Here is a 17,286-nt window from a genome sequence, read left to right on the forward strand (position 1 = left end):
ACCAAGCAAAAAACAAATTAAGCCTCAAATACGGTTATTATTGGTTATATTACTTTAGTTAAGTAGTTTAAGCTTTAATTTTAATGATCTACCAGTAGTTTTGGCAGGTGTTGGCTGGTCATCGGTGGATGCATTGCTGTACAACGTCACTAAGGCTTTGCTGAGTCTCCCATTATGTACACTTTGCCACCAAGCCCCATTAGGAAAATGCAGGTAGTAAGGCTTCTTTGATATTGCCAGTTTCCCAACTGTGCAGGACATCTTTGATTGCACGCATGTACCCATTCAGACTGCATGTCAAGTAGTGCCTTAAAAAATAGAAAAAAGGTATTACTCAGTTAGAGTTTGCGATGTCAACCTCAGCATCCTCCATATTAATGACAGGTAAACAGGAGTTGCTGTTACTAACATTCTCTGACAGTCTGACATTCAAGATGACTGACTTGATGGATGGGTACTGCGTGATTCTGGATATCCTCCTCTACCTTGGTTGATGACGCCATTTGCCGTGACTATCCCAGTTTCACGGAGGGCATTAAATGTCAACCATGTAGTATGGGACTGAAGTCACATGCAAGCCAGACTAGGTAGAGATGGTAGGCTCCCTTCCCTGGAGGACATTAGTAAAACCACTTGGCATTTTTCATGGTCACCTTCTGGTGCCAGCCTACAAATTACTAAATTTATTGAATTCAATTTCATAACTTCCCAAGGTAGGATTTGAACTCTCAACCTTTGGGTTGCTAGTCCAATATGATACACTACCATATCCTATGTTTGAAAACATTTGAAGGCAACTTTTATGGTAAGATGGCACTGATCTTATTGTCTCCTGCTTGCTTGTTAAATGCCAACAATCTTCTTGTATGTAAGGGTGAAAATGTGCCAAGCTCTGCTTCCCTTGAAGCCAGCATGCAGTGTACCATACAGGCACGTAGATGCTAGTGTGCGCTAAGCGGGACACCAAATGCTTAAGGAACAATTTCTTTAAAAGTGAAGTCATCCTATGCACCTATTACAGTTAGTACTTTAACCAGGTGTTCCGAGTTCTCCCTCATGCCAGGCCTAAGATCTTTAGGCACAGCTAAATGTGCTGCAACCTGAGGGGCCCCAATGCAGATGCCCCAGTAGTAGTCAGTTTGTAGTGGAGAAAAGAAACCAGGAATTATCTTTACTCTCCAGGATGATCCTACAGTAGTGGGTGGTTTTGACAGAGGAGAGAGACCTGGTGGAGCTTGGTACAGTCCAGACAGATCTGGTGATGGATGGCTAAGCCAGTTGTACATCAGATAAGCTCTATATGCCTTGGACGTGAGAGTGAAGATGGGGCGGTGGGCGCATACCGGGAGAACAACCAGGATGGGAGACAGTGGAGATTTTGCTGGGAACACGAACGTCAATGATGGGGATGAGAATGAGGATGTGATTGAGAAAAATATGGCTGCAGAGGTATTGTGAGTAGAGGACCAAATGCCAGCTAGTAGGGAGTTTGAAAATACAGTTGCAAGAGACTTGGGAGTTTTTACCAGGAGCAGTGCAGACGAAAGTGGGTTTAGAAGTTTGGGGAATGTGGGTGCTGAGGACAATAAGGAAGTGATCAGAAATGGCCACATTAGTGACCATAACATGGTTACATTCCATATCCAATTAGAGGGTGAGAAGGTTGGTTCTCAAACAAACGTACTGAGCTTGAATAAAGGAGACTATGATGGTACGAGAGCGGAATTGATTAAAGTGGACTGGGAAAATAGATTAAAGGGTAAGACGGTACATGAGCAGTGGTGTTCATTTAAGGAGTTATTTTACAACTTTCAAAAAATATATATTCCACTGAGGAAAAAAGGGTGTAAAAGAAATGACAGCCATCCGTGGCTAAGTAAAGAAATTAAGGATAGTATCCGACTAAAAACAAGGACATATAAGGTAGCCAAACTTAGTGGGAGGATAGAAGATTGGGAAGTCTTCAAAAGACAGCAAAAAGTAACTAAAGGATTGATTAAGAAAGGGAAGGTAGATTATGAAAATAAATTAGCAAAAAATATAAAAACAGATAACAAGAGTTTCTACAGTTATATAAAAAGAAAAAGGGTGGCTAAGGCAAACGTAGGTCCCTTAGAGGATGAGACCGGAAAATTAATGGTGGGAAACATGGAGATGGCAAAAATGCTGAACAAATATTTTGTTTCAGTTTTTACGGTAGAGGACACTAAGAATATCCCAACACTGAACAGGGGGCTCTAGGGGGGGAGGAGCTAAATACGATTAAAATCACTAAGGAATTGGTACTTAGTAAAATAATGGGACTCAAGGCGGATAAATCCCCTGGACCTGATGGCTTAGACCTAGGGTCTTGAGGGAAGTGGCAGTAGGGATTGTGGATGCTTTGGTAATAATTTTCCAAAATTCTCTGGACTCAGCAAAGGTCCCGGCAGATTGGAAAACTGCTAATGTATCACCCTTATTTAAAAAGGGTAGTAGGCATAAGGCTGGAAATTATAGACCAGTTAGCCTAACATCTGTGGTGGGTAAAATTTTGGAGTCTATTATTAAGGAGACAGTAACGGAACATTTAGATAAACATAATTTAATAGGACAAAGTCAGCATGGCTTTATGAAGGAGAGGTCACGTCTGACAAATTTGCTTGAGTTCTTTGAGGACATAACGTACAGGGTGGATAAAGGGGAACCAGTGGACGTAGTGTATTTGGACTTCCAGAAGGCATTCGACAAGGTGCCGCATAAAAGATTATTGCTCAAGATAAAGAATCACTGGATTGGGGGTAATATTCTGGCATGGGTGGAGGATTGGTTATCTAACAGGAAGCAGAGAGTTGGGATAAATGGTTCATTCTCGGACTGGCAACCAGTAGCCAGTGGTGTTCCGCAGGGGTCGGTGCTGGGTCCCCAACTCTTTACAATCTATATTAACGATTTGGAGGAGGGGACCGAGTGTAACGTATCAAAGTTTGCAGATCATACAAAGACGGGAGGGAAAGTAGAGTGTGAGGAGGACATAGAAAACCTACAAGGGGCTATAGAAAGGCTGGGTGAGTGGGCGGAGATTTGGCAGATGCAATACAATATTGGAAAATGTGAGGTTATGCAGTTTGGCAGGAAAATCAGAGAGCAAGTTATTATCTTAATGGTGAGAAACTGGAAAGTACTGCAGTACAAAGGGATCTGGGGGTCCTAGTGCAAGAAAATCAAAAAGTTAGTATGCAGGTGCAGCAGGTGATCAAGAAGGCCAACGGAATGTTGGCTTTTATTGCTAGGGGGATAGAATATAAAAACAGGAAGGTATTGCTGCAGTTATATAAGGTATTGGTGAGACCGCACCTGGAATACTGCATACAGTTTTGGTGTCCATACTTAAGAAAAGACGTACTTGCTCTCGAGGCAGTACAAAGAAGGTTCACTCAGCTAATCCCAGGGATGAGGGGGTGGACATATGAGGAGAGGTTGAGTAGATTGGGACTCTACTCATTGGAGTTCAGAAGAATGAGAGGCGATCTTATTGAAACATATAAGATTGTGAAGGGGCTTGATCGGGTGGATGCGGTGAGGATGTTCCCAAGGATGGGTGAAACTAGAACTAGGGGGCATAATCTTAGAATAAGGGGTGGCTCTTTCAAAACTGAGATGAGGAGAAACTTCTTCACTCAGAGGGTAGTAGGTCTGTGGAATTTGCTGCCCCAGGAAGCTGTGGAAGCTACATCATTAAATAAATTTAAAACACAAATAGACAGTTTCCTAGAAGCAAAGGGAATTAGGGGTGACGGGGAGCGGGCAGGAAATTGGACATGAAGCTGAGTTCGGATCAGTCAAGGCCCTGTGGGTGGCAGAGCGGGCCCAGGGGCTGAGTGGCCGGGTCCTGCTCCTACTTCTTGTGCTCTATAGATTTGAGGTTAGGATCAGATCAGCCATGATCTTATTGAATGGCGGAGCAGGCTCGAGGAGCCGATTGGCCTACTCCTGCTCCTATTTCTTATGTTCTTATGTAGTGAGACCATGGGTAGAGAGGCCACAGGAGATTGAAAAGTTGAGTGGATGACCATGATTATTACGTAGGAGAGTTTAGATTGAGGGAGAAGTTTGGGGACAACAGGAGAGCAGTGAGTTCAGAGGAGAGAGGGCAGGGTTAGCTGCAATGGAAAGTGAAATCACTGAGAATGAGTAGTTGCTCTGCAGCAGCTAAGGGAGAAAAGGAGGATATCACGAGGGAAAAAACTCAGGGTGTGGCTTGAGGGATAGTTGATTGGTAGACTACCAGGATTTTAAAGAGATGAAAGAACTGGAACAAAATGAGGCGCTTAAACTAGGAGCTACTTGTAAGGGGCGGACGGAGGCTCTGGTTCCAGAAGACCATTCGGGAAGGTTAGCTTAGGAGCAAGGCCCTGGCCATTCTGGCATACTTCTGAAATTATAGCAGGAATATTCTGGGATGGTTGTGGATTTTTAGGGCATTGCTTTTATATTGAAATATCAAAAGTAGAGGCAAAAGTTATAGAACCTTTTTTAAATTTGAGTTTTTTGTTTACAACTCACTATTATTCTATACAGAATTTTTTTAATGTGTGTTAAGAAATTAGGTACGCCAATTCAAGAACGATATCTGGAGACTGAGAAACGACCAAAAGCCTTTGATGAGCTTGGACAAAGACTGCAACATTATGCAAAACTAGCGGGGGAGTACAGGAATAACGTAAGCAAACATTCATGTGAAATTAATTTTAGTGCAAGATGCAGATAGGGAAATTAATGTTCACATATTTTACAGGTTGAAAAGTATAACCACATAGAGGCTGCTGAAATGGAGAAAGTGGAAAAGTCAGTGAATGAAACAATGGAATGGATGAATAATGCAGTGGACGCACAGGCCAAACTGAGTTTTGATCAAGACCCTATAGTACGTGTGGCTGAGATTAAAGATAAACAAAAGGTTGTATTTCTTTTGTATTGGATTATATATTGTAATAGTTGGTTAAATGTACCTTTCTATGACTATGTAGTTAGAAATTGAGGATTAGAAAACTGAGGTGAAGTCTGAATAAGCTTTGAATGAAATGGGGTTAGTGCCAGAGATCCTGGGACAGGCGCATCATGGCTCTTGTGGTGAGATGTGCCATCCTGCAGGTTTTCAGAGCTTCTCTCTTTAGATCTGGAATCATCCTGGTAACTTTTTTCTCTGAATCCTTTCTAATACTATTATCCCTTTTTTGAGGTATTGTGATCAAAACATCATGCCATATTTAAGAATTGGCCTCACCATTAATCTGCATGATGATAATGTAGTTTAAATGTTCTCCAGATGCACGCCAGTACCTGATTTGTCTTATTGATAACTGCTTTACGCTGACCAGACACTTACAGGGTTTGATCAATGATCACTGCCAAATCCTTTTTTCTTTTCAGTGGCTACTTGTTCAAGTCATATATGCTTGCTGTTGCCTCTTGCTACATGAATTACTCTACATTTTATCCATATTAAAATGCATCTGCCATATCTCAACCAGTGCACATAATTGGTCCAATTCTTTTTGAAGGGAATCAATCTTCTTTCTGTTATTATCGGCCACTAGTTTCAGGTCATCTCATGTTCTATATCATTCACAAATATTGTCAACAGCAAACATCCTAGAAGAAGTTTGTTTTCCATAGGGCATTTTTGATTTACCATAATATTCTATCGCCTTTGCTATACCAATTCTCAGTCCATCTAGCATAGTGTCATGCGATCTTTTATATCTACCTGAACAAAGTAGATGATTTAATTTTTATATCTCAACCAAAGGTTGGTACCTCTCAGCAATACTCCACTCCCTTAGTGATGCAATGGCATGTTTGAAATGCTTTTATAGGAGTTGTGCAGTGATTTTGAACCTGAAGTCCACACAAGGTCAAAAAAATCTTACTCTTAAGTATCAAAGTTGGTAATTTATCAATTTTTCTTCATAGGAGCTGGACAATATCTGCAATCCAATAGTAACCAAACCCAAGCCAAAAGTAGAGAATCCTAAAGAAGAAAACCAATCAATGAACAGTAAAACTAATTCTAAAAATGGAGGAGGAGGAGGAGAGCCAATGGAGAATGAGAACCTTGCCAAGGATACAGAAATTCCTCCCCAAAACGGCGACTGCCACCCAGGAGATGACTGCACAACCAACATGGACATGGATTGAACTATGGAGATTTAAAAGGGATATTCTTTTCATACCACTTTCTACATATTTTTTTCTTTTAATGTTTCTAAATGCCCAGACACATTAATTTATAAAAAGCTTTTGCAATGCATTTCTTCAGTACCTAAGTGGTGAAGAGTTCAGCTATTTAATAATGTGCAATGTGTTGGTAAAACGCTTAAAAAGTGATAAATTAGATATGTAAAATACCTGTGGAATTGTAAATTTCTGTTAAAGCCACCTACAGGAGCATGATATAGCAGACTATTTTGCAAGTTATGCTCCATCAAACTGAGTAGGGTTATTTAAGCACGAAGCTGCTAACTGGTGCACGTTTCAACACTTTGGCATAAGTTCATGCTTGTAGTTTTGATTATTTTTCCTCTTTGTGCAGTATTAAGGCTACGATGGGACCTACATAATTAGAATAAATTGAGTAAATGTTGAGCAGAGCAAACTGTCAATAACTTTCTACTAGTAAATAAAGTTTTCAACATCAAAAAACTTTTTTCCAGGACAATTCTAAATTTTATGTTTTTCCTCTCTTGCTTAATTTCATGACAGAAATTTAGGAAATCAGTTCTCCAAAATGGAATAGAATTTCTGCAGTAGTTCCCCAATCCCCAACTGTAACATCAGTAGAAACCCCTGAAATTTATGTATTTTCTCTGGCATTTCTGCCAAAGTTACAGCAGGAGATCGGAAAAACTCCTGCGGAAATTCCAGGCAATTCTTTTTAAAAGCTATTTTATTTGGCTTATTTTGTTTTAATGCAAAATCTTCATAGTATTATTGAGCCATCAGTGCATTTATCCCTTGGACTTCCAGCTCCCCTAAGTGATGTGGTACTGATCTATTAGTCTAAGTAGGTCATTGCATTAATCCCTGGTCTTTGCTGAGTTTGCTTATCTCAGCTGATTGCCATTGGGAAGATTTGGCCTCATTATTCCTGAGCTAAGAAGGGTGAAAATTAGCTGGAGTTCCTATTCCTATTATATATTTGCATATGTGTGAACACTGGGGACTAAGAGTTCCATTGGTCACTATAGTTAACATTATATATAGTAATGTACAAGAATAGGGAACAGTGAGCCCATGGAAGAATAGAAAGAAAAGGACAAGAATTTTAAATTTCATGTGTTGGGGCACAAAGAGCCAATGTAGGTCAGCAAAGACAGGGGTGATGGGTTAATAGGATTAGTGTAGGAGGAGAGAAGCAAGAGAATTTTGGACGAACTAGAGTTTATGGAGGCTAGCAGGAACACTAATGGAATAATGAAGCCTGAAGATGATAAAGGCAGATGAACTGAGGTAGAGTTGAAGTTGATATGCTGTAGTGTTGCAAGTAGGAGCTCTTTGATGCCCAACATCCTACCTACCTTTTGTACGCAGTGATATTAGCCACAGCAAGGAACCCGTTTCAGCTCCTTTTTAAACTGTTGCAGCGAATCCACACTCACATCATGAGCTGGAAACTGAGTAAAGAAAAGCCTCCTGATCTTTAACCTAGTTCTCTGCTTTAATGTAGCTTACACACGACCCCTTGTTTTCCATAAAATATCTTTTATCAAACAGTCTGTCCATAAAGACATAGTCTAGTCCCTTTATCATTTTAAACACTTCAATTAAATCATGCTGAAGTCTACTTTTCTACAGTAAAAACTCTAAACCTATTGTGATAACTAAGGGCTTTTAAACTAGGAATCATTCTAGTGGCTAGAATGGAGAACGGCTGGCACATGACCCAAAACCAGTACATCTCGGAGTAGGTCTAGATTGCACACTTATACAAGGACCACCTCACCAAGGTAACTCAGAAGATCAAGAGCAGAAATAGCTCCCTAAATAAGTTTGCGGGCTCTGCTACTGAGCTGGAGAACATTGTGCCCCTGAGTGTTTGAACTTTTCCCATACAAAACTAGTTCATGTACAATTAATTCAAACATTGTGAAGAATAATAATAGGAACTATCAGACAACACTGAATGGCTACCAGCCCCTTTCAAATATATGTCCTAACATCAGGTGTCGTATTGTAGCAAATAGCCTCCTAAAGAAAATCCAGGAGATGCCACAGCTGCCACTTTTCAAAGATATTGGGGAAGTGCCTCAGCACCAACTAATCAGCAGAAGACCAACCTGGACTATGCTATCAACTGTCTTCATGGGGGACACTATCATTATGGTTAACAGAATGGAACAAGCTGTTCCCTCTAAGAAACTCCTTCCTCATCACCCAGCCTGATGAGACTTCCTGGCTAGGCTATCATGCCATCTCTGGTGCAACCTCAACCATTTTAGATATGGTAAGGTGTAAGGAGTGCGGCAAATGATCGCACCTGCGAACTCAGGAACAGCCCTCTGTAATGCGGTTGTGGATGCCGTACATCTACTGAATGGCTGCTCATTTTATGCTGTTCTACCAGCAGAACTTTCCAGACTCCACAATGCTGACCCCGCAGCTACTGAATGGCTAAAGCATGTATGATGCCTACCTAAGCCTCTTGACACATTTGACTTATAGATTATCTCCCTACTTCATAGTTTGTGTTTTGATTTTATTCCAATCTTTATTGTACCACTAATGCATTCACATACAAGTAATATTTCTAGTGGCCCTCCTTTGAACCTTGTCCAGCACCTCTATGTGAGGGAACCAAAATAATTCAAAGTATTCCAGATGAGACCTAACAAAGGTCTTGTACAAGGTCACTATGGTTAATTTTGTTTTATTCTAGATCATCCTCACTACACATGCTAGTGCTTTGTTTGCCTTTGCAATAGCTTCTTAGCACTGGTTGTGCATGTGCACCTTCAGAGACACATGTACTATAACTCCTAGGCCACTTTCCCATTCAAGAGTATTTAATTCTGTACCAAGCATGGAATATACAGGCTTGGCATTAGCCCTGTCCATGTGCATGACACTATGGAGTAGAAATCCACCGGGGCACATTTTTGTGCCCCAAATTATCACTCTGCAGGCCTAATCATGTGGGTGCAATTAGAAGACAAAATTATCATTAAATAGGCATTGGTAGTGCTATTGATTGGCAGCTCACCTAATGTGGGGGAGGGGGAAATATTGGGCCTTTCTGACACTATTTAAAGGTAGCTTGCATCTCTTAAAAGGGAGGTACACTTTGGCTGCAGGCACCCGGAAGGCAACTTCTAAACATGGCGGGCCAAGGAGAAGTTTCAAAGGCTCCACCTTGCTCTGATGCAGCATTGTAGGCAATGGTGGGAGGAGGGATGACCCGACTAGCTACAGTGGGCAGAGCAGGGCAATGCTAGGATTATAGCCCCACAAACCTGACTGCAACATAGAAAAAAGTTTAATGACCTGACCAGGTTGCTACGGTAAGACTCCTAACTCCCATCTCCCATCAATCTCTGCATAACCCTGCACTACCTTAAGTCCCAGTACTAACAACCCTTCCCTCCCCCGATTACTAGCTTCCTTCTCCATTCACTGCAACACACCACTCCATTTCCTTCTGCTAATGCCACACTGCACCTCATCACTATTATTGCTTTCACTTCTTCACACCTCTGCCACTCTTCATATACCAGTACCACTACTCTACCTTGATGAGCACATCCTCAAAGCATCTCCCTAGGTTACCGCTAACACTCCTTTCTTGCAGGGCAGGCTCTTGAGCAATAGTAGGGAGGAGGCGAGGACAGGAGGAAGCAGAGCGTCCATTCAGGTCCTCTCCCTACTTGAACAAGTCATGGAGATTGTGAGGATGGGTCTGCAGTGTAGTATGTCTTCTGGTTTTCAATCCATGAAGCAGAGCATGGATAGGGACTTCCAAAGCATCAATACACTCCTTCACTCTTCGATGTTCGATGCAGAGCAGTGGGAATTTAGAGGCACAGCCCAAGACAGTGGCATTGGCTCAATGGAAGAGGCTCAGGCAAACTTCTCTTCAGATTTGTAGTGGTTTTCTGCATGCTACACAATTATGCATTACTATACATATTCAGAGGGGCCTAGCCTTGTAGCTACCACATGAAAAAGGGGGAGGAAGAAGATGAAGATGGGGTCGAGGAAGAAAAGAATAAGGAAAACCAAGGCCGAGCAGCACAAGCAATAAATTATTGAGATTCTCCTAAGCAAACCCTTCCCCCTGCACACTAACAGTCCCACCTACTATCCGATCTAGTGCTTCCGCCCACCTTCTGAATGCCCTCCAACACTACTACTCCATGATTCTTTCTCTTACATTACCAGGAATACGAAGACCAACATCAATGTAAAAAGAAACTCTTTACTTAACATTGTATACATTGTAGATTTAGTGAATTTTATTTCCCTTAATGTTGAAATAAAATCACCTGTGCAATCCCTTAGTGCCTGACCTCGGTGCTCGTTTACCTATTCTAGCATTCCTACAAGGTCGGTTCCCTGTCACAGGAGTCTGCTGGAAGACTGTTGATCATCCATTGAGGAAAGACAGGGTGAGCCCACAAGTATATTTTCAAACCCAACCTCCCCAGTCAAGGCTTTTGGGAAGCAATTATGCTATCATCATGAAGGAGGAGGAGGAGCACCACAGGATGGAGCTAAAGAGAATCAGGAATCATTAAAAGAATATGTAGCCCATCAGGTATTACCACCCGATAGAATATACTGGCCGTACAGGCCTTATGAGGTTATTTCTGAGGAGTTATGCATTAAGTAGAGTGCACTTCAGCAAAGAGGCAATAAGGAATCTCTGTGACCTGCTGCAGGAAGACCACAAGCCACACTCATCTACCCACACTGCCACCCACCTCAGTGGCTATGAAGTGGCTACAGTAAGCATTAGAAATTGACCACCCATAACCAATGTTATGGGAAATCTATTGGTAGTGTTTATATGTTGAAATGAAATTGTCCTTTCTTTTTATTTTTTTTATTAGAAAATTGCAAAATCATATAACATTACCCAAATAGTACAATATACCCAACTAACATGCCATGATCAATACATGACTAAAATAAATCCACTTCAAAACCTTAAAAAATAAAAAAAAGAGACAAGAACAAGAAGTTGAACTGAAATCCCATCTTCTCTGCATACTGCATCTGGTGACCCTCTTAAGGAAAGACAATATCAAAATCAACAGAAGAGGTGGCCAGCATATATCCAATAAACCTTAATTTGCCTTAATTGTTTCAAATATTGTATACGTAAAAAAAGATACATTAAAAAACACCAAGCAGACAAAACCAGGAAATTTAGATTACCTATCCCATATGATCTTCTTCATTCCTGAAATGTTAACTTCTTTCACACACTGTAGGAACTTATCCAATCTTGATTGGTTCTGGAGGAATCCTGTGCTTAAGCAAGCCCCTACATTTTTATATCATTACATGAATGGGACTGTGACCTTCTACTTCCACATTATATAAAGGACCAAGAACTGCACCACAGTGGATGGTTGGGAAGGATTGTGGTGTGTGAAGGATGCTATTCATAGAATGATGAAGATCCTACCAGGTAGGCAAGCTAATATTCTTCATCATTCTATATTCTTCACTTAATGTAAAAGACATGCCAAAGTTGTACCAATTTAGAAGGAGAGCCCAGATGGGATGCCCCAAACTTTGCTGCTAAAATAGATCTGCTGAAAAATGAGAATTGGGCACATTTAAATAGCAATCTTTGGTAAACATGTGAGGGGAACTCCATCTAGCTGCTCTACAGACACTATAAATGGAAACCTGAGTAAGGGAGGCCCAGGAATCAGCAGTGGAACAAATAGAATATCCCTTAGCTGGATTTTTGGGACACCTACTAGCCAAATGATAACAAAGGAGAAAAGTGCTCCACTAGCCATTTCACTATACACTGCTTTATTACTGAGTTGACTGAAAATGTTCTTAACATATAATAAAAATAATGGTCATATGTTCCCAAATTCCTCTACAAGCATCTACACAGTGGAATCTACAATCTCCTTTGATTGATGAGATGGGACATAAATTTAGGGCACAAATTCTTGAACCTGATGGAACCATGAGGCCATCTTAAAGAGAAACCTCGGTGAGTTCTAACAACTATTCTATCCACACACTAAATCAAGTAAGGCTGAATTATAACTAAAGCCTGAAGTTCACTAACTCTGCAAGCTGATGCTAACAAAAGAGGCTTGACTGATGAATCCAAAGGTTTATTAAGAACTACATTAAGATCCTCACTGGGAACTGGAGGAAGCCTGGCCAGGAGCAACTTAATGATAGACAATATAAAGGGAGACACTAACGGATGAGATTGCACCAAACCTGAAGCCAACAACTCTTAAAAAGCTGTAATGATGGCTGCATGCACTCAAACAGAACTATGTTTTACACCAAGATCAAATAAATACTGCAGGTATTATCGAATATAATGTAGCTTGTAGATGATAGAAAAAAAAGACTTAGTCACACCACCACTCTACAAACTTCCACCAGTATCCTCAGTTTGTTAACGTTTTCCTAAAACTGTGCAGGGCAACCAACCACCGGTGAAGGAAGACCTCTGTTCAGTAACCAACGTTATTCAACAACCACAGAATCAGTTAAAAGTATTCCATATTCAGATGCAGAATTCAGCTGCCCAGCGACAAGAATAGGTCCCACCTGAGGGGCAAGGAAATGCTGGCCCTGCTCATTGGCAGAACTGCTGAGAACCAGAGCTGATGAGGCCAGTTTGGGGTGATCATACTACTAAAAGAGAATTGCAGCTGTTGTGTAAGTCTTGGGCCTTTTTACAATCACAAAGCCAATCAGGACTGGACAAATTCTTGTGGTGTGTGAAGGATGCAGCATGATGAAAAATAAACAAGTTTGAGTAACAAGAAATCAACAGCTAAACAATAATAACTTGCATTCATATAGTGCTTTTAACGCAATAAAACATCCCAGGTGCTTCATGTAGGAGACCTTGGACATAAGCAGAAGTAGAACAGATGATGGCTGATTGCATGGTCAAAAAGATAGGTTCTGAGGAGGCACAAAAAGTAACAGGGTGACGAGGTTTAGATAGAGTGTTCCAAATGTTAGGACCAAAATGGTTGAAGACTCTGCCACCAAAAGTAGAGGCAGGAGGATGAGATGCACAGGAGGAAGAAATGGAAGAAGGAAGGTTACAGGCAGTGATATAGGGCTGAAGAAGACTGCGGATGTGGGGAAGGATGAGGTGATCTGTAAAAAGTACAAGAATTGTGAATTCACTGTATTGGGGAAGGGCGATAGGTGAGTGTGACCTAGTGCAGGACAAGATACAGGTAGAAGAGTTTTGGATGCATGGAGTTTGTATAGGGGGCAGCTAGGGACGCCAGTGAGGAATCAAACCTTGAAGTAACAAAATGTCAGTGAGCAGTGGGGTAAGGAGAGGCAGCTAAGTGATCTGGAGTATGTAAGATGGCAAACATTCTAGAGGATGACATAGAACGGGTGGCGGTTGGGGACCCACTGGGGGAAGAGAGGGCAGGACTAGGGAAAGATGGGAGGTGGAATGGATGGTAGAGAGGTTAACACTTGGCAATTGAGCTGAATATAGACTAAGAAAGGGTAATGAGTTGTAAGAGAAATGATGGCTGCCATGATGGGTGCAGAGGAGGATACGAGAGTGAAGGAGATGGAAGTCATGAGCATATCCAGGAAAGTGTCAAGCCTGGATCAATGGGAGGAGAAGGGATTGACATGGGAGTAGTGCTGAATAGGGTGTGGGAACTGAGAGGGGACTGAGATATTTATGAGAGTGTTGCCAGGACTGGAGAATTTTAGCTGTGAGGAAAGATTGGATAGGCTGGGGTTGTTTTCTTTGGAACAGAGGAGGCTGAGGGGAGATTTAATTGAAGTGTATAAAATTATGAGGGGCCTAAATAGAGTGGATAGGGAGGACCTATTTCCCTTAGCAGAGGGGTCAATAACCAGGAAGCATAGATTTAAAGTAATTGGTAAAAGGATTAGAGGGGAGCTGAGGAGAAATCTTTTCACCCAGAGTGTATTAGGGGTCTGGAATTCACTGCTTGAAAGGGTGGTAGAGGCAGAAACCCTCAATGCATTTAAAAAGTACTTGGATGTGCACTTGAAGTGCCGTAATCTACAAGACTATGAACCAAGAACTGGAAAGTGGGAATTGGCTGGATAGCTCTTTTATAGCCGGCACAGACACAATGGGCCGAATAGCCTCCTTCTGTGCCGTAACTTTCTATGATTCTAATTGCAGAAGACAATGTGGGGGTTGAAATAATAGTGGAGACAACGGAGGCTTGAAGAAATAGGAGCCAAGGAGAATTGCAAAGAGGACCAAGAAGCAGCTAGCTGAGTTAGAGATACTCAGCTCTGGAGCAATTCCCAGTATTGTATGCACGACTGGGTGCAACAATGGTAGTTTTAGATAACATAAACAAGGTGCAAAGAAAATTAAACATGACTAAGCAATTCCTTCGGTAGAGGCTTGGAGGTCAACTGTACTCTCTTTAAAGCAAGTGGTGGTATATGGATCTGTGCTTGCTGCTGATAGGTCAGGTTTCTCACAAGTAGTTGGGGCGTTAACAATTTCAAAACACTTTAGGGTATGATAAGCAGTGGGGCCTCCATGGTTTAGTGGCTTATTCAAATTCTTGTATCTTTCATGTCGAAGTCTACAAAAAAGGTAAAAAAAATCAACGTTGCTACAAAATAGCACTTAATTTATGCACTAACTGATGTAAAGGGCAAAAATCCTGTAATATTGCAAAGTTACAGGGATATCAATGAACATAATTTTTATGTATGTGTATTGGTATTTTGTGGTCACAGTACTAAATGGTGCTAACTTCTCTTATCTCTCAAACAGTACTCACAACTGACAGATTCTATTTGTTAGTAACTTGCTGTTACACATTAAGTTTATTTTGGGTGGTGCCTTTCCTTTGGATGGATAGAATAAAACAAACCCAATGAACATTGTTTTATGATTTGCAGGAAGCACTTGTTATCAATTTAGAAGGGTGAATTCTAACACCCGCCCCCCCTCCCCGCCCACCGCCAGGCGGGAATGGAACAGTAGCGAAGTTAAAAATTGTATCAGGAGACTTACCACACCGCACCCATTTAATTCCTGCCCGCCTCCTTATTAACCACGTAGTTTTTTTTTAAAAAGCATCCAAGGTGCCCGCCGAGTGCACAATAGTGCCTTATGACTACGTGTAAATCGGGGTTCTATGATGTCATTAGATCTCCAATGTAATTTTAATACATCAGAATTGAAGTTCCGTCCATTGCTGAACCCGCTGAGTAAAATCTAGTGGGATTTATTTCTAAGGGAACATTGGAAACAGCATTTAAAGGGGCACTCACCTGCAAGCACTAAGATCATAGGTATCCGTTTTGCTATTGTGCTTTTTTGATTTCCACAGGAGAGCTTGCCTTGGAGATTGCTTTTTTCTGCATTTGCTCTGCTTCCACACTCAATAAGCACACAACTTTAGATGGGTGCCATTGCTGGTTGGCCGGAGCGTCTCAATCAGGTGATAGGCTCTTTTAATATACAGATGGGGGTCCTATGATGTACACAGGACTCCAATTATCATTTTAGGGCTCAACTGGGTACAGTGTGAGCCGTGAGCTGGTGAGCCAGCTGAAAAGGAGCCCGGAAGGTAAGTTTTAATTTATTTTTGTTCCGCAGGTCTCCACAAATACTACCTAAACTATTGGCTTACTGAACCATTGCCCCCACTCCCTCTGTCCTGAGAAAAGACTCCACCCAGACCCTACTTTTCTCTGAGCCTTGAAGCTGGTCTGGGTGTACTGCCCGTGCCCCCCCTGCCCTATGTTAATGAGACATGGCCCTCAAAATAGACTGGGCCTCCTGTCGGCACTATCGGGCAGCCAGCTGGTTCTCCACCAACTGGGTGCCTGAAAACCTCACTGGAGGAAATCTACCCTAAAGATTCTCACTGAAAGTATAACTGTAGGGGCATTGTTAAATTATATTACTGACAGCAAACAGCCTTTCCCTGAGCTGATATAAGATTTCTCAACCTATGAAATGTTTTAAACTAACCACTTTAAATTGTGCAAGTTGCATGTTAAATACCAGACACTCAACTTCAAGATATCCTCTAATCATTCAAGGTATATACTCTGTTAATGAAAAGGACATACTTGGATCTGTGCTAAGTAAACAATTATTTTAGAAACCTTGGAGTTTATAGAAGCTACACAGCAGTATTTCAAACATAAGACCACAGAATAAAATATTATCATTATTTTAGAGCTTTTTAATTAAAATACAACATTTTTATCCATGCACCTGATAGATTTGATCGTCATTTATTTATTATTTTTACAAATTCTTATCCCGACATAAGGATATTTCATGTTAAAATTATATATAGTGCCCTAGGTTCTTGGAGGCTCTAGGTCACAAACCACAGGTATTACCTTTTGCCGAGGGTGTTCTGGGACGTCTTCTTTTTGATTTCTTCTTTGATATCATCATCTGAAATGACCACCTTTGGAGATTTGTGCTGAAGGTCCTAGAATCATAGAATTTTACAGCATAGGAGACCGTTCGGCCCATCACACCTGTGCTGGCTCTCCAAAAGGGCTATCCACTTAGTCCTATTTCCCTGCTCTTTGCACATACGCTTTTAAATTTTTCTTTTTCAAATATTTATCCACTTCCCTTTTAAAAGCTGTTAAGGATTCTGCTTCCACCACTGTTTCTTGTAAACAATTTTACAACACCAAGTTATAGTCCAGCAATTTTATTTTAAATTCACAAGCTTTCGGAGGCTACCTCCTTCGTCAGGTGAACGATGTGAACGATTTTCACATCGTTCACCTGACGAAGGAGGTAGCCTCCGAAAGCTTGTGAATTTAAAATAAAATTGCTGGACTATAACTTGGTGTTGTAAAATTGTTTACAATTGTCAACCCCAGTCCATCACCGGCATCTCCACATCATGACCACTGTTTCTGGCAGAGTGTTCCATGTTGTAACAACCTCCATGTAAAAAGATACCGTTCACCTGACGAAGGAGGAAGCCTCCGAAAGCTTGTGGAATTTAAAATAAATTTGTTGGACTATAACTTGGTGTTGTAAAATTGTTTACAATTGTCAACCCCAGTCCATCA

At 41.2% G+C, this 17,286-nt stretch overlaps 2 protein-coding genes across 5 annotated transcripts in view; one reads left to right on the top strand and one right to left on the bottom strand.

Annotated features, from left to right (window-relative positions):
- Positions 1-6,684, top strand: part of LOC137322845 (heat shock protein 105 kDa-like) — a 70,825-nt gene extending 64,141 nt beyond the window's left edge. The window contains exons 16-18 of the mRNA XM_067985978.1: positions 4,583-4,702; positions 4,778-4,939; positions 5,956-6,684. Coding sequence (XP_067842079.1) covers positions 4,583-4,702; positions 4,778-4,939; positions 5,956-6,180 — 507 coding nt within the window. The 3' untranslated portion in view covers positions 6,181-6,684. The remainder of the gene's footprint in view (positions 1-4,582; positions 4,703-4,777; positions 4,940-5,955) is intronic.
- The window catches only part of wdr95 (WD40 repeat domain 95), a 119,541-nt gene continuing 102,353 nt past the window's right edge, over positions 99-17,286 (bottom strand). For 3 of the 4 annotated variants that reach the window (XM_067985975.1, XM_067985973.1, XM_067985977.1), the window contains 2 exons: positions 16,591-16,685; positions 11,113-14,807 (listed from right to left, as the gene is read on the bottom strand). In XM_067985975.1, coding sequence (XP_067842076.1) covers positions 14,597-14,807; positions 16,591-16,685 — 306 coding nt within the window. In that variant the 3' untranslated portion in view covers positions 11,113-14,596. Of the gene's footprint in view, positions 309-11,112; positions 14,808-16,590; positions 16,686-17,286 lie in introns of those variants that run through there. The other variant, XM_067985976.1, reaches the window with a different exon arrangement.

Source organism: Heptranchias perlo, chromosome 6, assembly GCF_035084215.1.
Source record: "Heptranchias perlo isolate sHepPer1 chromosome 6, sHepPer1.hap1, whole genome shotgun sequence".
Classification (NCBI taxonomy): domain Eukaryota; kingdom Metazoa; phylum Chordata; class Chondrichthyes; order Hexanchiformes; family Hexanchidae; genus Heptranchias; species Heptranchias perlo.